This window comes from Varanus komodoensis, unplaced genomic scaffold, assembly GCF_004798865.1.
Source record: "Varanus komodoensis strain SLA01 unplaced genomic scaffold, ASM479886v1 scaffold11, whole genome shotgun sequence".
NCBI lineage: Eukaryota > Metazoa > Chordata > Lepidosauria > Squamata > Varanidae > Varanus > Varanus komodoensis.
Window position 1 is genome coordinate 7,148,790 of NW_025335317.1, and position 25,901 is coordinate 7,174,690.

General features: G+C 42.5%; 1 protein-coding gene across 1 annotated transcript in view; it reads left to right on the plus strand.

Moving 5' to 3' along the window:
* The window catches only part of SH2D4B (SH2 domain containing 4B), a 92,040-nt gene that overhangs the window by 55,495 nt on the left and 10,644 nt on the right, over positions 1-25,901 (plus strand). Inside the window, exons 5-6 of the mRNA XM_044420118.1 lie at positions 3,112-3,322; positions 9,399-9,526. Coding sequence (XP_044276053.1) covers positions 3,112-3,322; positions 9,399-9,526 — 339 coding nt within the window. The remainder of the gene's footprint in view (positions 1-3,111; positions 3,323-9,398; positions 9,527-25,901) is intronic.

Genomic DNA, 25,901 nt, shown 5'->3' on the forward strand with positions numbered 1-25,901 from the left:
ATTCCACTCCGAGGTTTAGTGGCCGCAGCAACAGCCCTTGTCAGATTCCAGTTTTCCTTTGTACACGAAGATGCCATTTAGTTGTCCTAATTAATAGGCATGGATTAGATTATCCTCCGTAATGATTCTAACCCAATCTTCCCAACCCTGGCCAGCCTGAGTTCCATTTTTCTTGGGGAAAAATTAATCAGATAGATAGATAATAAATAATGTTCTTTGGAAGTTTTTTCTGCTAACTCTGGCCATCCCCCTAGCCAGTATTGCTGGGATCTGAGAGAGAGGGATGCAAGGATCAGCTGCAATCCAGCTGCTTTGAACTCACTGGGCTTCTTTTCCTCACTTGACTCAGACCAGGAAGTAAGCCATGTTGGGTCAAGTCACAATTGCACAAGTCACATGTGTAGAAGCAGAACTTGGCCTGAACTTGCTTCCTGTTGGACACCTACACAGCTGCTCAGTGCGAGGTGGACTTAGGGCAGAGATAAAGTGGCTTACTTAGCTCCATTTTATCCAACAACAACACTGTGAGGTAGACTGGGCTGGGAGTGAGAGAATAGGCCAAAGTCACCCAGTGGGCTTCATGGTCACGTGAGGTCCAGAACCCAGATCTGTCAGGTCCTGAGTTCAACATTTCCACCACAACACCACCTTGGCTCTTTAGAAGGGCCTGCCTGAGCAGGTTTGAGCATCTCACACTTCAAATGACTGCTGTAGTCCTAGCTAGGGCCAGGCTGGATCTCCAGGACAGGCTCCCGGTTTGCCCAGTATTCCTTTCTTCTTTCCCCTGTGTAAATGGCCGGCTGCCATGCGTGGAGAAAAGTAAAGATAGGCATGGTCTTGTGACAAAACCAGCCCCCCACACCCATCAAGGGACCTCATCTGGCCACACCGACAGAGATTGTGCTTGTCTGTATTTGCTGCACACGCGCGCACACACACCCAAACACATGGAGGTGGTGGTGGGGAGGGAGGGAGAAATGTTTTGTATCCCCCCCACCTCTTGGCGACATGCAAGTCTCCCTTCCCCTCCCGCCACACCCCACTTTTCATAATTGTGAGCATTTTGCTCATAGTTGAATATTAGTCAAGTGATATTCACATTTTTATTGACGTGATCTTGTGTCGCATGTCTTCCCAGGGTAATTTCCCCCCTCAGCCAAAGAACAGAAACATATCATGCAATGTTTGCAGTCAAATATCATTTGAATCTTGATTATTTGTTGTGAGTTTGTTCCAAAATTAGCTACAGACCAACGAGTATTAAGAAGAGAGCAGCTGGAGTGAATCATTTGAAAAAAAAAACACACACTCACACAAACACACTATGATGCATATTCATGGGACATTCTTAGAACACGCATTCAAATCTAGCCCTGTGACTCAGAGCTCTTCAGAAGAGAAGAGGATATAAAATTCAGAGATCCCTTAATCTACCCCAAGTGATGTGACTTGCTCAAGTGCATTCGCTGTGTAGCAGAATTTCCTTCCTATCTTCATCAAAGAACTGGCAGTTAAAACCCTATTCAAGCAGCCAATGAGCTTCACTGTCAAATACCATTCTCGGGCACTTTTATTTCCTGAGCTGGGAAAAGATCAGATCAGACCAAGGAACAATCCGGTGCAGCCACCGCTGCCCACATAGAACCCAGAAATCAGACCTGCATGCAAGTGGGGTGTCTGAAGAATCCATTTTGGGGCTGAGAATCCACAGATTTTCTGGGCTTGACCAATCCAACTTCCCGGCGAACATGCTGAGCATTTGTCCACACAAACCTACGTGAACAATGTGCAAAGGGCATCCCTCTTCCACTCACATCTCTTGCAGCCTTGGTTTGCATGGCACATGACATGGAAGAGGGTTGTAAGTTGCACAGCCAAGCCTCCATGAGCATCTGTGGACTTCTTCCCAGCTCAGCTTGCTCTCTAAGAGGGTTGAGCATGGAATAGAATCTGAAAACCGAAGAGGGGTGGATCCTGTAGAGCTTTGCTGCAGCCCTAAGTGTAACTTCAGCCTCCTGTGTGTGTTCCCCGGCAGCTGGCAATGTAGTACCTCTGATGCAGGAGGTAACCTATGGTCATCATGCCAAGCAGCTACTATAACCTTCTCCTCCATGGAGTTGTCCAATCCTCTTTGAAACCCATCCAGTGTATGGCAGCTAATTTCATAGCGTTAAGGATACTTCATGTGAAAAAGTACATTCTTTTATCTTTCCTGAGTCTCAAATCAGTGAGATGTCCTGAGTTCTCATAGTATGAGAAAAGGGGGAATACATGGCTTGCTATCTAATTCCTCACATGATGTGTAATCCTTTATCCTGACTCTCCTCTTACCCACACTTTCTGTAAGCTAAACAGTCCCGGTTGTTGTAATCTTTCCTCATAGGTTCCTTGTCTTTTCTCCCCCACATTTGTGTAATGATGCATTATCTGCATCTCACTTTTTCTTCAAGGAGCCCAGAATGGCGTTCATAGAGAACAGCCACTTTGTACAACCCAGTCCATGCAACAGGCTAAGCTGAGTGAGGATGATCTGTGCAAACAGGCATTCGAACCAGCATTTCTCCATCTAGATTTAGCACTCTGTCCACTGTGCAGCATTGCACCGAGCTTCACTGCCCTGGCTGTCTGGATAAAAGTCTGGGGGAGTTACGATCCGTACTTCTACTCTATATGTCAATCAGCTTGGATTAGAGTTTATTAATATAGTGGAAAGAAGCGAAAATTAATCAGCAATTCCTGCAGAGGAAGGATGCATATATTCTTGAAAGATTTGCCTGTTTCGCCATACAATTAATATTGCCATCCCTCTCTCAACCTGAACTCAACCAAGTATCAACCAACACGACTGAATACAGCGGTGGGGAAACCAATCCTGAGAAGGTTAGGTACGCATGTCTTTGTGGCTTAGCCATGCCTATTCTGAAAGGTTTTAAGAACTTTAGACAAATGCTAGAGACTGGTAGGCCCTGTGGATGGGATGCCACACTCTGTCTGTCCTTCCCCTGTGAGGTCCCACAGCAATCAGCAAGCTGAACTTGATGGGCATGATAGATCTCAAGGACCACATATCCATAAATGCTCTTATGATCTTCTGCTTCCTCATCCCTGCAGTACGTCGCTCCAAAGCTGCTGATGAGGAAAGGAGCCATAAAGCACGCCGGGCTCGGGACGAGTATCGGCGCCAATCCTTGCGGGCCATCCAGAAAGGCAAAGTGGCCGACCTAAGCAACTTATTCCAGGCAGCTGGTCTGAATATCGAGCAAGAAGAAAAGCTGACCCCCATCTGTCCCGTGCCACCGTTTACCATGAGGGTACCAACCAGGTTTGTTCCTATGGACTCCAATCTGATCTATTCGCTGCCTGAGAGTCTCTTTCAGAGTTCACTGGATGGTGAGGTTGGGGAATGAGATTCTCTGGAATAGATTCAGAATTAGACTAGTATAACCAGATGGTCAACCTAGAGCTGATCATTTCCTGTTTGTGTGTGTGTCTGTTGGACATGCATGTCTAATGAAGGGCATACATTTATGGTGCAATGCTTTGCATATTTAGACAGGAAAAAGGGGCTGGTAAGAACATGAGAGGTAGCAGGGCTTTTAAAGGCGAAACATATATAGGGATGCACATGTAATTCGTTAGAAGAAACGTTCTGCAGTATGTCAGACCAATGAACTGGGCAGAAATACAGATGTTTCTGAGGAATAATGGCATGATCTGATAGGTGCAAGGGGATGTTCCTGCCCCTGGATGCTATGAATATCGGCTGTATGTATCTGGTGCTGGAACATGCAGGGCTGTTGACCACATGTCTTCTCAGCGCATGGTGGAATTCCACACCGGATTTCCAGGGGCAAGTACTACTGCTACGATTCTCCATGTAATATGGAGCCTCTGGGTGGTCAGTGGTAATGTGAGCTTTTCCAAAAGAGGCATTTATTGTACTCTCATCATTCCCTCCTCACGGCTGTACACAGGTTCTTCAGATGTTCTCATGGACCTCTAAAAGGAATATAAATATTCTGAAAGTAAAAAAGAATGCTTATGCCGCTTGCATATTTGCACTTTTCAGTTCTATCACACTGCCACCTAGAGTTAGGTAGTGGGAAACGCGGGGAAGGAAGAGCTCTTTGTGCAGTGCTTGGATCCCAATTCTGCAATCTAATCTGAAGTAGTTATAACAGATGAGCAGCCTAATGCAGAAATCCGTTTGGAGCTGCAGCCTGCATTTTCAAGACTGCCACCCAGGAGGACAAATTATGTATATTATCCACTTTCTAATACTTTCCTTGCACTGATATGTTATTTTGTGAGGCTACAATCACAACTGATCTGAAAAGTGCTTTATTTGGACTAAGCAAAATCGCCTTGGTAAAAAGCTGAATTGCTAGATAATAGAGCCCTTTGCAAATGCTTCCCTGCTGGGTAAACATAATTTAGAAAGCTGTCTTAAATGTTTGCCCATTTTCTAGAACTGACAGCAGCACAACAGATTGGAACATTTTTGGTCATGTATAACCAAAATCCAGTCAGTGCTCTTTGCCAGCTGAACAGGCACCGTTGGTGGAAGAGAGTCCACTTTTCCCCAGAGTAATCCATAAAATTCCAAAAGCTCTTCTGGATGGTGAGGGGACCCCCGAGCAGATGTGAAGGATGCTGGCGGTGGTGGGCCAGAACCATTGGAGAAGTCTTAGGCTGCAGCCATGCTGATGGATACTGCCCTGTGGATATACTTTACACTCACTGTATGAGTGGAAGTCCCCTTGCTTGACACTGGACGCTACCCTACAGGGTATCACTTCTAGTAATATAACCGAAAGGCACAGCTTTGCACCAAGCAGCTCACAAAGGCAACATGGTCATGGGGGTAGACCAGAAAATGTGTGTGTTTGGGGCTCAGGGATCTTCCCGACTGGATTATTGAAACGTGCTCTACGTAGGGCTGCCCTCGAAGACAGTCCGGATACTTAAATTGGTTCAGAACAGAGCTTCCAGGATACTAATGGGGACCGGCAGGTACTCACATATAACACCAGTCCTCTATCGCCTACACTGGCTACCAGTTGAAGTCCAGGCCCAATTTAAGGTGCTGGTGATGACCTATAAAGCCCTAAATGGTTTGGGTCCTGAATACTTGAAGGAGCACCTTCTCCCCTATGTACCTTCCCACCCCTTGAGATCTGAGTCAGAGGTCCTTCTTTGGGAGCCATCCTTGAAGGAGATCAAGAGGATGACTACCGGAGGAGGGCCTTCTCTGCGGTGGCACCCCGATTGTGGAACACACTCTCCAGAGAGGTGTTGCCTGGTGCCAACGCTTCTTTCCTTTTGGTGTCAGGTGAAAACCTTTTTATTCTCCCAATATTTTAATTGTTAACCTGTTTTATTTGGTGGTTTTATATTTCAACATTGGATGCTGTGCAACTGCTACTCCTATTTCTATTTTATTGTATTAATCTGTTGCAAGCCACCCCAAGACATCTGTGATGGGACGATATAGAAAAGTTTTAAATAAATAAAATAAATAAGTGTTGCTGTGCAAGCTTTATCTTAGTTGGGGATTAGGTTTATCCAGTTAAAGGAGATGGGTGACAGAAGAAGTAGGTTTAGAAGGAAGAAGAGCAAGTGGGAGCTTAGCCACCTTCTGGCACATTGCAGGCATAAGATGCAGCAAGGAGGGGAGTGGCAGATGGAGAACCAGGTTGTCAGGCACCTGGGGCAGGTAGAGGTGGAGGTATGATGGCTCGGTGACCCTTTTGCATTTTTAAAATCTGTTTTCCTCAAAAAGAAATAAGGCACATTGTCAACACCTGGCCATTCATGGCTCATGGATGCCCATTGACTCCTATGTACGATCCAAGCACGACTAAGTCAGAATCCATCTCCATTATGTTTATATTAATATCAACATCCCAGTCTGCAAAGAACGGCATTACTTTTCTCATGCATACAGTTTCTCTTTCCATTTAATTCTTCACCTCACCTTTGCCTTTCAAAATTTTCTTTAACACTATCGATCTCCCATAAAAATGCCCTCTTTCTTAAAAAGTTTGGTTCTCGTTTGGAGACGTTTATTCTTGCAACTGTACTTTAGGCAGTTTTAGTTCAAGACACACCCTTTTTGAAAATTGTGGATTACAGGGAGCCAGGCACCCAGCAGGTACATGCTGTCCAATTGCTCCTGTTGCAAGCTGGAATGGCTGTTGAACAAGGAACTTAGCTTTTTCTCACCCCCAACAAGCCAGGGAATAAATCAAATTAGAAGCCCTTTTAAAAAAGCAAATCAGGACAGGCAGATTTTGGTGAAGACTTTTCTCCCAACATTCATTTTCGACTCAAGCTGCTTGAGTTTTCTATGGACAAAATTAATACCTTCTCTGATGTGCATTTTTATTGATCCCTTGCCTGTCTTAGTAAATCCTGTACTTTTCCAACAGTGGAAAAGAACTCCAACAGAGCAGATGGAGTTAGGCAAAGTTTTATCAGTGGTCCCTCCTGGGTGTACATGGCACCATATGATTGTATTAATTAGTCTTGGTGTTGGGAACAAGCTAGTGTGAACTATAACATGCTGTTTGTTCATTTGTACATTTGCAACCACTCAGTGAAAAAAGTTCCACTGAGTAACAGCAGGGCTGTTGTGTCAAAATGCATTTTCATTTTTAATGCCAAGATTTGTGCTTGTCAGTGCCGACTCTTGTGAAGTCTGGCAGCCCAGCAGGACTAGAGGAACCCAGTCCCTTCCTGCTCAGCATTTTGTGTGTTGCTTTGACAGGCAATCTCTTTGACTTGCTGCTTTTTGATACAGAATTTGTCTCTAATGATTTCTGGCATTCCCAGCTTGATTAGGGAATTAAAATTTTAAAAAAGTCTCAAAGAAGCAGTGAATTCTCAAAGTTTTGCTTGCAAGTTGCTTGTCAGAGCAATATTCACATTCTTTTCTTATTCCAAATCAAAATAAAGGAGACCTCTGAAATAATGTCATAAAAATGCTGATAAATAAAAAGTTCTGTTGAATGTAATTCAGCTTTGAGCTCTAAACCTTCTGAAGTGGAGCTCTTTAGTGCAGAATTCAGTAGTTTAATGTAGATGCTTTTTAAGTTCTCACATGAGGCTGAAAGGTTTTTTTTTTTAAGGTGATAACAATTACGTTGTATTTATTCAAAGTTGTTTGTCCATCTGAAAGTTGCATTATTGCACGATCCCAGAAGTGGGCAGCATTCTTAATCCGATTCTTGTCCACACTTGTTCGGTGGCTCACAAAGGGAAATGAGGCGTAATGGTCTAACTCAAATAATGTGTCTTGATTGTTGCAATGGAATTTGGAGATTCCTGGTTAAGTATTTCCTCTGCGATAAAATATCAACATGGGAATGATTTCCTATCACAGTTCCTCTGAAGGCATCAACATATACTTCAGAATTTTCACCTGCCACCATAGCATTCTGCAGGTGAACCTTGACCCCAAATATTCTTGCAGATCATGCAAGCGTGCTCCATTCGCAATCTGCAATGCAAGTGGCAGCAGGAAAAGGATTCTTAGGAAGCATAGCCAGTTTCCTGGGTTTCTCTTTGTGTTCAAGGGTGCACATGTGCGCACTTTGGCAAAGTGTGCATTCTTCCCAATCCACAAACCTGCATTTTTGCATGCTGGTCTATTGCGGGAAAGTGAGTCCTTGAAGTGTGTGCTGAAATAGATGTGCTTTTTTGTGTTAGAAAATGTACATTTCTCCATTTAAAAGGAATGTTTGTGTTGTGTTTGGGACTGAAAGCCAAGTGAGATGGAAAATGGCCACCTTCAGCTAGCTCAGATATTCTCCCATCCCTAACCTTGGTATTACTTTAGTTGGCTACTTTTGTTAAATATAAACAAAATTTAGAATTACTTTTCATCCAGCATAGTGGCGAAAGAAACAGTCCTATGCATAGGAAAAAAATGGCTGACAACCCCCAGCATTTCCCACTATGCCTTTTTGTATCTAAAATTGCACAAGTTTGCATCCTAAATTGTGAAAGCAATATTAAACTGGAGCTGTTGAAGACAGAGTTGTAGATCAAGCAAAGGCTTACTTGTTCAATGCTTATTTTCTTTCAACTGATTGCACACGTTTAAATCATGCAAAATTTATGAAGGAGGACAATTTTTCTTAACTGTAAGAGTAAATGCAGCCAACAGTTTACTAAATAGCCACTTAACACATGCAAGGACTAGGAGTGGTGGCCAAGCCTAATTGTCTGTAGACTGGATCCATTGGAACAAAAGGGTCTACTCTGTGTAGGACTAACATCAGAAACTGCCCTTGGTTCTAAATGAAGAGAAGAATTCTCCCCCACCAATGTTTCTTAGCCATCTCATTGGACACAAATATGAAGTGTTATTTTCCTAATGGACTTAGTACAAGATGTAATGTTCATTCTGTGTAAGCTATTCTTTTGTAAAGGGTTGCTCATATGCTGACTAAGATAAATTACACTATAATAAAAGTAAACTGGTTGGGCTTCTGAAAATTATCAGCCTGGCTACCACTTCCCATGAGGAAGTCTTTGCTTTTGGTTTTTTGCAGCATCCCATACAGGATAATATGTGTGCCAGCCCTTACATGGTCCGCATGCAGATATAGTGGTGTCTCATGTTTGACCAGCTCTGACTTTGAACAATCCAGAGTTCGAACATTACAGTCAAGATAAAATTGCTCCAAAGTTTGGACGATGCTTCTACGTTCGAACTGCATGCACAGTAAAAAAAAATGCGGCCACAGCATGCAGTTCGAATGTAGGAACATCTGTTGTATGGCCTAGTTGTCTCTCTCAGCGGAACATCTCTTGCGTAACATATGTGTGTTTTCAGTGTTTTCACTTTGCTTTTTGGTTTTAAATATATAATCACTCCTCACTAAGGTACAGTAAATGCCCTAACATAACATTACTATTCTAACGCAGTGGTGCCTCATACTTTGAACTTAATTCATTTCAGGAAGTAGTGTTTGCTGTTTAAGTTCATCGAAATGGGTATTGTTTGGGGTCTGGGAACAGATTAATTCACTCTCCATTATTTCTGCAGGGGAAAATTGATTTGGACTTTGAACAAACAGCCTCCTGAAATGAATTAAGTTTGAAATACGAGGCACTGCAGTATATACATACTCTAGAGAAAACTACTTCAGGAAGGTTCTCTACAAAGTCTCAAAGAGATGTTGCCATCCCCGATTTATGTTTAGACTTAGTACCCAATTACATCTTCCTTTTGCCTGAAGTACTAAAGAAGTTGTGCAGAAGGTCAGAAAATAGTATTTACACAAAATAATTGCCTTTGACGTAAAGAAAATAGGAAAAAAGAAATTTCTTTTATTTTGCAACATTTATTTCTTATGCAACAACTGCCTTTTTCTTTGATTTTAATACAGCAAAGCAAGGGGACGGCCTTCAAGACCTTTCTCCAGAGAAGTCATAATTCAGTGGTTTAAAGAAGAGCAGCTTCCACGACGTGCTGGATTTGAAAGGAACTCTGACACTGTCGCGCCTTGGTTTCATGGTAAAGTGGATCTTTATTGGCATTCTGGAGTGTGAAGCATTTTTTCAGGATGCTGTTATTGGTGTGGCTTCCTGGAAAGGTTTGTTTGTTTCCTGAAGGGAGCAGGAAAGTTTGCGATGTGCTCAGCCTAAGACAGAAAGTGAAACTGTCCTTCTAGGAAAAAATAATATTATAATTATAATAATCTCTTTCAAAATGGCGCTTCACTGGTCTCTTAGAGAGGCCTTAGCTGATCTAGTGTACTGGCTGAGATCCAGGAATCGCTGAGATGGCGTGTCTGTGCCAGAGCCGGACCAATTCAGGCTGTGCAGGGTTTTAGTTACTTAAGTACCATACTTCTACAAAGCTGCCAGTGTTGTCTTGGTGGATGATTTTAAAAGCTCATTTCTTAAAAACTGTAAAATTATACCAACCGCCGGCATGTTCTAACAGTTGGAGTGTTGAACTGGGACATTGGCAAACTGGGTCCTTGCCTTCACTTGGTCACGTTTTTATAGGTACAGCTGCTATAGTCTAAGTGTTTTCTATCTTTTGTATTTTGATAGTATTGCTGCTCACCCCTTGGCGGGTTTTCCCCCCTTGATGGGACAGGGTCAATAAATACTAAGATACAATACAGGTGAAAGACGGTGCTTTGAACTGGGCCTGGAAATGGACTGGGAGCCATCTGGCATATGAGCCAATGTTGTTTTGTACAAATGGAATAACTGAATGTAAAGGCCCACTTAACATGGCAAGTTATTACTCTAGTGACTGAAATCTTAAAACCTATCCACCCCTGCACATAGAAAACTAGATATCAGGGAGAAGGGAGTCTAGCTTACCTTTCCTATGGCAGGGAAATCACTCACCTGGAATTTTAAATGATGCATCCCAGATGTAAGTTTACCACCTTAGAGAGAACCAAACCTACATGTGGGTGTGAGCTTCTAAGTCTCTGTTTCTTAATATCATGAAGTTCATCCATAAATTCAGGTAAGCCTGAGGAAAGATTCCTTCTGCCACTATTTGTTTCCCAGGTTGCTAATAATGGTGAAATAATGCTCATGCTGGTCTGCCTTACAAGAGTGTTTTATTATTCTGATGATAAGTGCTAGATGCTTCAAAATATTCCCAAAATGCTAAGAATGACTATTACAATATCAAAAGATTGTCCCATTGGTTGTACTTCCCTTCACTGTTGTAGCACATGCATCACCCTTTTCTGTTGGATTTCTTAATATTTGGTTGCCTTCCTTGCCATCTGACGTGGGAATGGGAGGCCCACCTGCCCTCTGGTTCATGGGCATCCAGTGGAGGTTGGGAGAACATGGAGCCGAGCATTGCTTCAAGGTTCCTCCTGCCCTCCAGAATGCTTAGATGGCCAGTTTCAGCCATCTAAGGGTTTTACAGTGGCTCACAAGGACAGGAGCTCCAAAAGAACTGTGCCAACCATAACAGTGGAGGGAATGGCCCCCAGATTCAAAGTTGCATCACAGAGCTTGGGGTACTTCTCTGAGGCTGTAGCTTCCCTCTTGGAATTATCCCATGGCCACCTGGAGGTCAGAGATAACACTGCCCCCAGTATGTAAAGATATAACCTACCTTTAGGTTCACTGTTTACTGAGTTGGAGAGATCTGTCTACTTGAGAAAGAAAAATCATGAATCAGAAATACTTTTAGAGAACTATTGATTAATATGTGTGGAGGATTGTTAGTTTCTCTTCTCTGTGGAATGGTTTTTCTCCCTTCCCACAGTCCTTCACAGTGATATGTTTGACCCTTGGTGGCTGCTTTTGAAGACAATTTTCCTCCAATCATCGCTAAGTGCTCCATGTCTGGATTAACTCCATGAATAATCCTACCCAGCCTGGGGTCACAGGGGAGCAAAGGGCTTTCCAGCCACAGAGCTGACTAGTCTGCTTGATGTCATCATGAATAGAAAGCAATGGCCACCAAGAGTGAGTGAAAGACAGTGGAAGCAGCATGGATGCACAAGCAAAGATGTTCACAAGACAATGGGTCTAGTCAGTGCTTTTTTTGTAAGAAAAAGGGTGCCGGAACTCATGAAATTATTTACCTTTCGCACGTAGTCAATCACTGTACACACACCCACACATGTCACTTGTGTAACAAAACATAATGGTCTCCACTTGCAGTAAGCACTCAGCGTGCAAACACACGACCAATCACAAGCCAAGCAGCACCACAAGCCAAGCAGCACCATCACAACCAGCGCGGACAAAGTGCGCATGCATCGGATTTGACACACAAGCAGCCCACATGCACTGTTTAAATGATTTTGCCACCGACCTGCTATGCTCAACAGGGCGATTCAAATCCACGTGGACCAAACATCAAATTTTCAAAAGTTACTTTTAAAACTTGGAAAATCTGTCAAAAAGATGTGCCAGAATTCTGTTCCGGTGTGTTCCATGACAAAAAAAGCACTGAGTCTAGTTGTATTGTGACTGAAGGCAGGAAGGGGCAGACCTTTATCCCATTGGCAAGAAGGCAGGAAGCATTGCAGGAAGGCCTGCATGGAATGTCTTGGTTGTGCAACTACAGGGTGATGGTCTTTCAGATGAGATCTATGGAGCAGTTGACCCAAAATAGCACGGCTTCTGCCTGTGCCTCTGCAGAAGGTGTCTAGGGTGAATGTGTAGTGGAATGGTGCTTTGAGAGTTTCTCTCTTGCTAGTTTTTCTTGCGGAAAGACAAGCTAAGTACATGTAAGTATGCATAATTACAGATACATGACCAAAACTACCCAAATGAAGTAAGCTGCACACAAGGGAAGAAAGACATAAAACAAGGAATGTTTGTTGTTGTTAGATGACATCCAGTCATCTCCATTTTTGGCAACCCTTGGAATGAGTGTTCCTCAAGGCTTACGGTCCCGTCTGAAGGCTGTAGCTTCTTTGATGGAATGGATTGATTGGTTGGTCTTCCCCTTCCGACATTGATTTGTCCTAGCTTGATTGTCTTCTCTAGTGAATCTCACCTTCTCATGGTGTGCCCAAAGAATGACAACATAGCTCTTTCATTTTTTGCTTCCAGTTCTGGCAGTAACTGAAAATGACTGTGACATTGGTGTACTTTGCTATCCTTTGATGATTATGGTCATTTTCAAGCCCAGTAGAAAGAAAAGCATGATTGCCTTGTCGTCTCTGATTCCGTTCTGCTGGGAAGACACAGGGGTATCTTTTTCCTCGTCCACTGTTTTCACAAATAATTTGATCCTTCAAGCAACATGTCACTTCGCTTTAGTTTTTAATAATTCTTTAAGTCTCTCCATCCTTTTGAAGGCCTTGCAATTGTTGTTCTTGGGCCATTGTAGCAGTGAAGTGTCTGCATCAAAGTGTTATTAGCAAACATAATAAATGTTTCAGAGCCATGGTCTCCCAGAGGAAGAAAACGCAGTATCCAAGTGGGGGGAACATGAGCTGGGGCATATGGCAAGGAGAAAGGAAGCGAAAAAGCCAGCACTGCTATTGCTGCGAAACCGGAGAGCCAAGGTGCTGAATAATTCATGTCCGTGGTCTAATAGGCTTCGCTAACTCTCCACAATACGCCCAACATCTTTGCTTTGTGTTTAACCAGGAGTCAAGTATTATACACCAAGGCTGTAGATGATGAACGGAAAAAAGTTGCTTTATGGGGCAGCTGTTACTGATTTAAAGGAGGGAAACGTGATTACACAGTGTGTTAGCACAGATGTGAAGAAAGACTTGCTTGCTAAAGCATGGTAAAGGCTTAAGAGCAGGCCTTGCACTTTGGAAAGAAGTTGCCCAGGGCAGGACAATTTTTACCGTTTCTGGGAAACGATAATCTAATCTGGACATTTAAACTGTATTCTACTATCCTGGTCACTAATTAAGGGGATGCACCAATGCTGGATTGGCAGATGGTTTACTTTTTAGTCTCACATTGCGCTTAATGAATCAGAGCAACAAGGGATGGATATGTCCAAGGCCCTCTGCTTTTACCAAAAATGGAATAGAGCAATTGGCAGTTACAGGACACAGTATGAAGCTTGTCTGCTGCAGTCTAGTAAAGAGGAAAAATGAATATTGCTAGAGCATGATAATCAAGCTAACACTTGTGTGAAATCCTAGCCCCCTGCCTGCCCAACTGTCATGGTGATGCAGGGTGATGTCCAGTTACTTGCATAGAACCAAAAAGCAAATTCAGCATGATGCTAGCTGAGCCGTAGTCCAGAAAAATGATCTAACAATGTAAATTATAAATCGAACACATGAACTCAACTTGGAAGAATGAGAGCAAGGAATCCTGGTTTTTCCATCTCACTCTTTTATCCACCCAAGTCATTATTCTGTTTACTTTCCACTGACTACACTTCTTATACAGTACAGTGCCCAATCAAGGGGGAAAAACCCTTATTTCTTCAGTCAAGGAATGATCCATTAATATCCTCTTCACCTGCTAAAAATGCAGTTTCGACCTGAATGCTAGTAAGCAGGTGTCTAGTTAAATGCTCCTTTAAGTATGTTTAGTGGAATGATGTGTGCTACCGTTACTTACTCTCTTGCAAGCCCTGATTCAGATCATGACCACAATGCTTTAAGAGAGGAGAATTAAAGCTCTATTTTTGCTATGAAATTCATCTCCTTGTTCATTGCTCCCTCCCTCTTTCACCTAACTCTTCCTCACTGGTCCACACAAGAGGCCGGTTGATTGAAGGAACTTCTGCAGTTGTCATTCTTTCCAGGAGGCTTTGTTGTAGCAGGATACCAGGATGGTGGAAACCATGATCCTGGGTTCAGATAACACAACAAACCATGATCATATGGAGAACAAACCATACTATAAACAAACCATTGTTTCTTACTGTGCTTTCTAAAGACTAGGCTTACCATGTTAAAATACCACAACTGGGTTCTGACACTACAGTAGACCAGCAATGGAAACATGGCTTGTTGTGCTATCTGAACCCACCCCTGAGTTGAGTGCATATGTTGCCCCACTGATATTGCAACCACCAGCCTCTGGCATTGTCAGGTACCCCATTCCCTCATCCTTGGTGAAGGACAGAAGGGCAAAAAGCAGTGGAGGACATTATGTTTCAAGTGTTCCTTTGGAAGGTTTGAAACCCTCTTAAAGCTTCTTAAGTATTCCACAAGAACACTCAACCCTGCTTGCCAATCCCTTTCTTAGCTTTCTCCAACATTAAAGGCTCCAAGAAGATGTCCATGCCTGAACCATGAAGTTAAAACATTCACTATCTATACACATTTTTATGAAACTCTGAATCAGAGGGGCTGTTCCAAACTTCTTCAGGAAGGACATGGGAATTTCCAGGGCTGGTTCTCAGTAATATTTTCTTTGGAAAGTATTGACAGGATGTGCACCCTACTTTTCAGTGCCTTCAATTGAGTGCAAGATGGGTCAACATAGGGAGTTCCAGAGGTTTTTGCTCACAACTCCCATCAATCTGAGCCCGCACAATCGATGCAGAGTGATCCCAGACACTGGAGGCCCAAACCATCTGGAAGGCCACAGGTTGCTCATCTCCATACTACTTCTTTGGAGTTGGGCATTCCCATCCTTCTGGTTATTGCTTTTTCCCAGATTAGTGGGGTGGGTCATCCAAGCCAATCAGGGATCCCATGATCATGCCGATGTTATACTGCTACACACCCAACCGTTGCTGAACAATCACTGGAAGGAAGTGGGAGTTTTTCCAAAAAACAATTGAAAATGTTCTCCAACATTACTGAATGCATTTGATTTAACTCTACTGAGTGCTCCCTATCAAGCAAGCTATCACTATCAGCTTACATCAATATGAATTCCTCAACGACTGAAGTGTAATTAGCTATTTTTGCATTGCTCATTTCATTCCAAAAGGAATGCTGTGAATATTATGATAAAATGTTAAACCTACAGGCAATTCATTTGCAAATGGCCTTCTTACTGGCCCTTCTGCTCACTGTGCAAGTGTCGTATTGAGACTTGGTGTCGTATTGATTCAGCCTCAAGGAAAAAGCCACTGAGTCTGAAAACTCCTTTGGAATTACGATATTTCTGAGGCTTGTCGAGGCAAAATAATGCTCACAAACAGGCTCTCAGTGGGGTTGCTTACAGGCTGCAGTCGTATGAGGGAAAAACACGTGATTGTACTGAAATACATGGAGAGATCAGACGGCAAAATGTTGCCACTCAGGAAGCAGTGGGAGGTAGCATTTAACCTTCTGACATTACAATAGAGAAAGAACAGAGTAAGATTAGACAATAAATAAAGCAGACCTTTTTGGGGGGGTGGGGGTGAACAGGGATGGGAGCTTTCTACTAGCTCACAGAGAATTTGTGAAATTATTTCTGTGGACTAGAGAAGAGGGGGGGGAAATGTTTCTCTCCAGGTATGTTGGATCTCAACTCCCAGCATTCCTGGCAGGGTCTTTGGGAGCTGGAATTCAAAACACCTGGAGGATTATCTTCTGCCCATCCCCTGTGCTGAAGGGGGCAGATTAAAAAATGGACACGTGCACTTTGCAGAGTTTGTGGGGGGCTTAATGTTGGTTTTGCACGGCCCCACCTTTCCACGAATGGTGCTGAAGGTAGTTTACAAAAGCACACTTAAAACAAACCATCAAAAAAGCCAATAAATGAGACCAATTTACAAACAAGCGGAACCAAAGGACTGTGACAGGGCTGGGCCAGGGGGAGTAGCCAGGAACCATTGACAAAACCCATAGTTGGACTGAAGGATACATTGGACCACCAGGGCAAACTAGGAAATAGGGACGTGACACCTCATGCCATGTTACCTGGGCAGGGAGTTTAGCTGTGTCTTGTTGGCTACTGTTCTCCTTCAGCTTCTGCTTCAACAGAGAGGAGAAAGGTTAGCACAACCCTCTTGCAATTGCTACACTTCAGGCTTCATGTGATGGCAAAGCTGGAAGTGATGGAAGGACTGCATCTATGAATACTCCCATATGTTAAAAGTTTCTGTCACCTGCCAAGAATTTCAGCGGAGATGGATTCTCACCTAGCCCTCTTCCAGCCCTGTTCATATTCTGTGTGCAAAGCCATAAGCATCAGAAGCAAGCCACTCCGCATGCTTTCCCTGGATATTTGAAATGGCTCTTTATTTTGAATTATCTCCAGTCCTTCAGGTCAAGCATAGTCAAATATTCAGGCTGGGCACTCACTTGCCATCTCCCTGATACCTGGCTGAGCCAAGCTCTCAAGCAGCTTCTACAAAGAGCAGTTCATTATTTTCACATTAACCACAAACTGCAATTAAAGCATGGCAGACACAGTTCAATGTAAGTTGCCACCAACAGAAAAGCAATGAAGGGTAAAAAAAAGGTATCAGCATCTCTAGTAAATGAGTGTCTTGTCAATGCCTGTAATATGATACTTTGTCTTCTACCAGGCCGCCCAATTAACCTTTAGATGATTCAGTACCAATAAGCCAGACCAATCTTTTTACACTTCCATCACTAAATAATTGAATTTACGTCAAGAAAGTGTATCTTTGAGTAACTGAAGTTGTCAACCAAACATTTGTACTTGGTTGACAGGAAACTCAGACAGAGAGGAGACAAAGCCAATCAAATCAACCAATTCCCTCCCCTTAATTATTGATTTTGGCCACCAGTTGATCAAAATCCAATGAAATTATTATTGTCTGAAAAAACAAAGTGTTCCTTTCAGAGCTAACCAATAAAGTTATTACTTCCCACAATGCATGTGTATCATGGGGAATTCACTGATGTGCTTCCAAAACTGTAGTCAAACTGACAAGACAGATGCAAAAATGTGAACCCATTCAAAGTAACGCTCACAGTATCTCCAGGATCCCTTGATGTGCTCCTCTGGTAATCTGAGCGGTGGTTTGGCAGATTTGGCTGGACAAGGCTTGACCAAGAAAATTTGCTGATTGGGTTAAAGGACAAAGATGGTGCCATGTATAGAAGTCAAACAGACTGGCAGTTCCGTACTACTTCAGTATTTGCAAAGCGATCAGTTTCACTGTCTTCCACATTCAGTTTTTTTTAATACCAAGTTTTCTCAGTTCTAATAAGAGAAAAATGCAGATTTTGTTAAGTGCTTATAAAAATGAGCTGAACTGAAATGCTTCCTTCTGTATTAGTCATGTTCAAGAGGTCCAGCTATTCCAAGGATGGAGAGGACCATTCTGTGGCAACCTGCCTGCCATATAGTTGTCAAAGAAGACACACTTTCCTAAGCTTGTTAGGGAAAACAAAGGCAACGCTGCATCCAGAGCAACATGGTTGAATACAGAGGGATTCATATCCAACGTTTTAAAAGCTATGTACTCAAACCCTGGGCCATGATGGATAAAGCTATCAGCTTCCATTTCTCCAGCATTCTAATTTTTCACATTTCACGTTCTTCCCATCCTGAATATGAAGACATTTGCAAATTTCGCTAAACTTGTATGAAAAGTTGCAGAACTGAAATGCACTGCCATTGCTACCTGCAAATGAATAGCATCCTCAGCAGGTCAGTAAGCTATTTTAGGCGGCCCCGGACTGGTCAGGCAGGGACAGCTGCAGGTTGCTACTCACAGCACCTGACCTGTAAGGATAGTGGTAGTGGTAGCATCTTTCCTCTGGAGTAGGCAATCCATCTGTCCTTGGAGTGAAGCAGCAAAGGCAACTTTTCAGGGGTAATGTGCAATTTTAGGGGAAGCTGCTACTAATTAGTGCAATTCCTCTTGATATTTATGATTGTCAAATTATCATGAAACATTTCATGCCAATGCTATTGGGGTTTGCATACAGGAGGTGTTCCATGCCGCTATCTCAGAGATTAGAGGGATTCTGCACAAGTGCCTGTGCTGGCTAAGGTCGATGAGAGTTTTAGGCCAAAAGGCTTGGCCTGCATTGCCCACCCTTGTTTTAGAATGAAGGCATGGATAATGTTTAAAATATTTTTAAGGGAAGCATGTTTGACTGAATTCAGTGTTTTCCTTCCATGTCTAAATGCAGCTCCTTCGACCTAAGATGCCTGTCTTTTCCGTGTTACTCTGCACTTCGATATGCATAGATACTGTTGCGGTTATGTGCCTCCGAATCATCTCTGACTTATGACAACCGTATGAATAAATGCCTTCCAGAATGTCCGATGCCTGACAGGCCTGTTCAGCTCTGTAAACTCAAGGCTGTGGCATTCTTTAGGGAATTGATCCATCTCATAGTTGGCTTTCAGCTGTCTCTCGCATTACTGTCTTCTCCAGTGAGACTTGCCTTCTCGTGATGTACCCCAAGTATGAAAGCCTCAGCTTTGTCATTTTTGCTTCCAGGGCAAATTCTGGCTCAGTCTGATCTAGGACCCACTTGTTCATCTCTCTGTCAGTCCAGGGCATTCACTCAGCTCTCCTCCAGCACCATGTTTCAAAGGCATGAATTTTCTTCCTGTCAGCTTTCTTCACTGTCCAGCTTTCACACCCACACACACTGACTGAGAATGCAAGATTGTGGATGATCTTGGTCTTTGTCTCCTGTGGAACATCCTTACACTTGATTATCCTTTCTAGTCCTTCATTGCTGCCCTTTCAACACTCAGTCTATCCCCCCCTAATTTCTTGGCTGCAGCCTCCATTTGAATTGATGGTTGAGCCAAGGAATGCAAAATCTGTCACGAGATTCCTTCGTGAATCCTTCGTGAATTATATCAACAATTCCTTTCTTGTTGTTATAAATAAAAATAATATCTAGTTGAAGCATCTGAACACAAGGCCCACAATCACCTTGTGTTAAGTGTGACTCATTACATGCTCTAAGGATGACTGCCATGTACTGTTAATGCTAAATCTAATTAGGTCCAGATTTAGCATTAAAAGTATTCTGGGCAATGAACAGACCATCGAAATGTTGCAATCCCTGTCCAGATTATTTAGAATACCAACAAATATTTTAAAAGAATAATCTTGCACCCTAATTTATATTACATTGGAGGAAATTATTTATCAGAGGTTAACATGTCAGAAATACTTTGCCTTGTAAATAAGAAATTTAACACACAGGTCTGCAGGGCGAAACATGGGTTTTGTCCATGTGTTAAGAACTTCTAATTTATCCTTCAGTCAACAAATCATTGGCTGATTGAAAAAGGTGTTGTTGTAAATTAAAGCAAAGTGATGAACAGATTTTAAAATGAAACCTAGACTTACTGATTCAAAACTGGAAAGACTATAAGCTATTTCATTGTATAGGCTCAGAACTGAAGGAACTCCATTTCAGGTTGAGTGTTCTACTGATAGCGAAATCCATGTGCTCCCTTGGGCATTCTTTCAAATTCCTTGAAGTCCTTGCAGGGGAAAAGATCAGTGAGTCAGTATGTGGTGACCTGTATCACAAACCCACAGTTCTGTTGAGTTAATCCATCATGGAGGACTTCTGCTGAGAAATAAGGCAACCCTGCAGTGTAAGGTGGCAGTCAGTGTGATGTGCATTCGTAATACTTGGCTAAAGGGAAAGGTCAAGGTTTCCCCGTGACATTAAAGTCCAGCCATGCCTGACTCTAGGGGGCGGTGCTCATCTCCGTTTCCTAGCCGAGGGAGCCAGCGTTTGTCCTCAGATGGTCTCCGTGGTCATGTGGCCGGCATGGCTAAACACCGAAGAGCACGAAATGCTGTTACCTGCCCACCGAAGTGGTACCTTTTTATCTACTTGCATTTGCATGCTTTCGAACTGCAAGGTTGGCAGGAGCTGGGACGGAGCAATGGGAACTCACCCGTTGTGCAGATTCAAACCAGTGGCCTTTCGATCAACCAGCCCAGCAGCACAGCAGTTTAAACCACTGCACCACCTGCATCCCTTAATACTTGGCTATGCCCCCAGATATTTTTCTTTCTTCCAAGTCTCAACAGGGCTTCCCAGATGAAACTTCTCAGAGTTTTGAAGAGTTAAGACATTGTTTTTATAGATATACAATTAGTTTGTGACTGAGATGGTTCTCTCTGGTGAAGTGAACTGGCAATACCTCAAGGTATTTGGTGATGGATTAAAAACAGGAAGTAGAGATGTGATGGGAAGCCAAGTTTGAGCCACTGCTGTTTTGTAGCCACTGGCTGAACCATGGAAAGAAAACTTTTGACATCCAGCTCATATATGGCAGTGGTACAAATGTGCAGTGACACTACACACTTTCCATTGCCATTCTTTGTTCACATTTAGTTTTACTTATATATGTATTGAATACATACACTGCAACCTATAGCCCAGTTCGGGGGTTTTGGGCAGTGTACATTCCATTAAAAATCATCAATACATAGAAACATAAAACAGAGCAAGTCAGAAGGGGCCTCCCGGGCCATCTAGTCTGATCCTCAGCTCCAGCTGGCTCTGCTCATGATATGCCTACCATACAATACAATAAAAACTGCATAACATACAACACTATTACAATAACAATAAGTTTAGCAGTTTAAAACATCGGTTAAAATGGTAAAATATGGATAATAGAAAATATAAACGATGAAAATTAAATTATTAAAATATCTAGAAAAGAGAACAGTCTTCACCTGGCACCGAAACACTAGTAATGAGGGCACCAGGCAAACTTCCTTGGGAAGCCTATTCCAGAAATGAGGTGCAACCACTGAGAAGGCCCTTCTTCTGTCACTCGCCTCGCTTGTTTGGGGGGATGACTCTTTAAAAGGTGCTCAGACTCAGATCATAAGGAGTGGGTAGGTACACATGGGAGAAGGTGGCCTTCAGATATCCTGGTCTGAAGCTGTCTAGAACTCTATATGTCAAAGCAAGCAGTTTAACTTGGGCCTGGACCTCAACTGGTAGCTGATGTAGATTGATGTGATATGGGCACTTGGCTAGCTTTTGTCAGCAGTGCACAGTCCTATGTTGAACCGGTTGAAGTTTCCAGAGTGTCTTCAAAGGCAGCCCCATGTACAATGTAGAAAGAAAGAAAGAAAGAATGAAAGCAAGCAAGAAAGAAAGACAGATACTTGGTACTTGAGGACACCCCCTTCCCCCCAAAAAGCAGTTTATAAGACAAATTAAAATAAAAAGACATAAAATGAAAAAAACAGAAGAAGCATATTTAAGGAAGTGGTATCCTTTCCATACAGACTATATACTGGAAGAATTTTAACCAGCTTTCTAAGTTCTAAGAGTGATGAGTTGCCCAGATGAACTTCCTGAAAAAGGAGGTTGACTTGCCACCAGTGAAAAACCATATGTAGAATCACAACATTTCACTGTGCATGATTTGATGAAACAGACTCTAGTGGCCTGTGAAATCTCATGCCATTATCTATTTTGTTAATCTTTAAGATCAACCACAAGGTTCTTGTGGAACCTTAATGACCATCCCATTACGACAGCATAAATATTTGAGCACTACTGTCTATGGAAATTTATGTCACAAGAATCCTTGCTGCTTTAGCTGGAACAAGAAAATAGGACTATTCCTCTGGAAATTTTTAAATCTCTAAGATGTCACAGATCTTTTCAAAAGATTAGATGATTAATTTGCCTTTACCGATCATACAACTCTGCTTCCTTGATAGAAGTTTTACTGAAGAGTCCATCTCAAAGTTGATGGCAAGGATTTTCCAGCCTTTGACATAGGAAGGATTCAAAGCTGATAGAAGAACCAGAAACACACCATGGATGGGCAGAGCTGGGCTGTCAGTAGCTTTCTCAGTTATGAAATACTGATTGTAGCTTTGCAACAAACTCACGTCTGTATCATTTTCACATGCAGGTTTTTCATCTTCAGATGCTGCAGTCCCAAACATGTACCTGAAGGAAACTCCAGTTTCCTTCCAGCTACAAACCTGTGGAATTACATAGCTATGGAAATACAAAAAAATTCCAGCTACAATGGAATTTTAGGACCTCTGTTCAAGGTAACAATCCCAAGTAGATTTACCTGGAAGCAAGCCTCATTGAACTTAGTGAGGCTTACTTCTGAGTAGGTACATGTAGGATTGCAGTGTACCTTTATTAAAATTCTAGATACCCAATCTACCTGTTCATGATGCAATCTCAAGTAAGACTAGCTTTTACCTTCTGCGAAAATAAGTGATGTTGCCTCCTGGAATGGTAGAAAAGAACAAGGGGTTTCCAGGCTCCTATTCTAATCACATTCTCAAGGAAGTAGACACTGATGTATAAAATGGGACTTCCTTTTAATTAAGCAAGAACATAGTCTGTAAGTCTCATGTCTTTACACTTAAAAATAAGGGCAACTATCACTTTTACATTAAGACACACATTATTTTTACTGGACTGCAACTCAGAAATCTCAGTTACATCTATAGTCAAATTCTATTGGATTCAGGGTTTTTAGATTTCACGCACAGTAATTTTAGTAACCATGTGCAAATGAATAGAATGTGTTATAGGAAACAAATATACTGCTTTGTCAGTCTTCCTTCCTTCAGGCATGTATTTATTTTTTAAAAATAAATAGTCCTTAATAAATAATCAATTTATAAGAGACTTGTCATTTGCATGGCACAAAGTTATTTCAGGACTGCTAGAAGTGTGCTGCTTTGTTGATGCGGCTAAATGGGAAAAACAGAGTTCCAAATAGCATTTATGCCAGGTTTCACCAATCCAGAGGCTTCTTACAGTCAGGCAATAGCAGGGGCTGATGGTTGCCTGCCCTGACTCCATCCTGAATCTGAATAATGTATGCTCCAATACAACCCTGCCATGTGGAGTTGGGTAACACAGAGGGTAGGTCAGAGAATTACGAGTCAGACTCAAAATGATCCAGCTATGATAATAACTAGATCTACTAGTGGAAGCCAGTTCAGCATGGCTCTACCCACCTGGAAATAAGCAGTAGCAATTCTAAGGTAGAGAGATCTTCCCTTTTTAGAAAAGGAAAATATCACATAAAAATGCATGTGTTCTGCAAGTCAGGCTGAAGCATCTTTCAGATTCCAACTGAACCATCCAAAAAGGTGGATGAGACCACCAGTACATGAGCCAGCATTAGAAGGTACTTCAATCTATCCAACATGTCCCTTTCTGTACAATTCTGACCTTGTACCATCTCTTCCCCCACTCTCCAATCTGGGAGGATCACTTGAGCGAAACCAGAAAAGGCCATTTGAAATCAACTGTCCAAATGGCCTTTTCATCCACTCAATCCCACCAAAACTTCCCTCCTTAATGATCTTTCCTTTTTTCTGTCCCTATCAGCCTGCCCCCTGCTTAGCATTCAGAGAGTGTCCAAGAATGTTAGAATGGAGGAGTAAGAAGGAAGCTCCTAAAGAGAGCGTCAGCTCATTCTTGAAAGCCTGCTGTGTCAAGGGTCAGTTCTGCCACTTGCCATGGCAGCCAATCTATCAAGAAAACCTGGGGAGAGTGGGAGAGTGAGCTTCTCACCTGAAGGGACCTTTTGTCTGCAGAGCTGCTAAGAAAAATAGAGGAAGGAGCAGAGCTGGAGGAACAGACTAGTGATGTCATAATAGTCATATCAGCCAATAGGGGGATGCTTTTCTTCTTCCTCTAGGACAGTGGTGGTGGGATATTGGCCCAGATGTTGGCTCACAAGTGTCATCAGCCATTGGTGAACAACAATGGGAACTGCACCCTAGCCACATCTGGATGACCACACATTCCCTATCTTTACTCGGAGTGTTGATTATGTAAATGATGCAATTAATGGTCTGCAGCCAATGCAGAATTTTAGGAACACTTCTGTTTAGCCCAACTTCTGCCACTTTGCCTGGAGTGAGAAGACAGGAGGAGGAAAGCAGGTCGCAGCTGAGGTATGATATCTGGCTATCTCTATCGCTGACCTGAAGATAATCTGCAGAAATCATAAGCTGGTTAAGGTATAGGAAAGATGGAGTTGGGTTGGCAAAGGTCCAGGGTTAATGCAAAGTGCAGAGCAGCAGAAATGAGAATATACAGAGATCTCTGCCTTTATCTAGAATAGCTTCTTCCAACCTGGTCCCTTCCAGGTGTGTTGAGCTACAGTTCCTGTTAGTGCCAGACACTGACCATTAACCGTGCTGGCCAGGGATTAGTGGGATTCCTGGTCTGCACATTTGTAGGGTGCCGGGTTGGGGGGGACAGATCTAGAACAGGGGTGAACAGAAGGTAGATCTCCAGATTTAGACTTTAAAGACCATCATTCCTGACCACTGGGTCATGGTGGCAAGGGCTTCGGGAAGCTGATGTCCCAAATTTCTGCTGTTCTGCCCCCTGCCTATCCCTGACCCAGAGTATTCATGCAACCAAGAAATAAAATCCTGTTGCCTGAATGTTCACATGTTGATTACTGCAAATTTTCTTGGCTTTGCACCAAATGTATGAGCATCCAAAGGAGAGCTGTGGAAATGAAATTGTCCCCTCTCTTCTCCACAAGTAAATTAACTGGAACAAAGGCTCTGACAGCATTACACAAGGCATAATAAAGGTAGCATCACAAAGTGCTGATTTTTCTTTATGAGTATAAGTGACGCAGAATGTAAAATGGGCCACATGCTTTTCGGTTAATAACCAGTTCCACATTTAGGAAAGAGCTGTGAAATGCAACACAATGTCGCTTGCTTGTTCTATGAATTGTTCTGTGTGTGCCACAGGAATTTTTTCTCGTTTGTGTGGAATCTGGCTACCTTGGATTTCCTTAGCCAGCAATTTTCTGGTTTTTATGAATGAAGCTGTGAAAATATTTAATAGATCCTGATTAAAATCCGGTAGAGTTGTTACGGGCTAGATAATGTTATTGTGTGACCTGGATTAGATGCATGGAATACCCGCGGGAGATCCCATTCAACTCTTTCAACATGTTCATTCATAATTCGCTTCTGCTGATATACTTTCTATTTTTCACATTAAATTTAATTATGCCGTAACTTTTGCAATGGATTGTGTCAGTGGAACTCACATCCAACGCAATAGCACCTGTACACATTTTTTTCCAGTTGGTTTTGACTAGTATTTTCAGACAACTGCACCTGAAGCCCAAGCTAGAAATCTCTAAGATGTCACACTAATCTCATGATCCATTTTTCTAAAGAAATATAATCTGACACAAGTTTTTTTCTCCTCCATTTGCAAAGAAAGAACATCCAGAGTAAGTATGACAGCCATTTGTTAAAAAGGATGTATAAGATATAGGTAAATTACCTGTTTTTTTTTATAGTGTCTGATGTGAGTAGTTTTAACTGTGGCCTTTTTTTGTATGTAAAGAATTATGTATGTTAAAAAGAACACCTGCTTGGACAGTTTATTAGATTATGCAGTGTACAAGCATTGCCCATACAATGAATACATACAATGTAGCTTCCATGTAGCCTGAAGTGCCTGATCCTGCCTAATCTTGGAAGCTAAGCAGGGTCAGGCCTGGGCAGAAGTGGGATGGGTGACTTGAGTGTATGATTCTATGATTATGGCTGTCAACTGCCTCGAGAG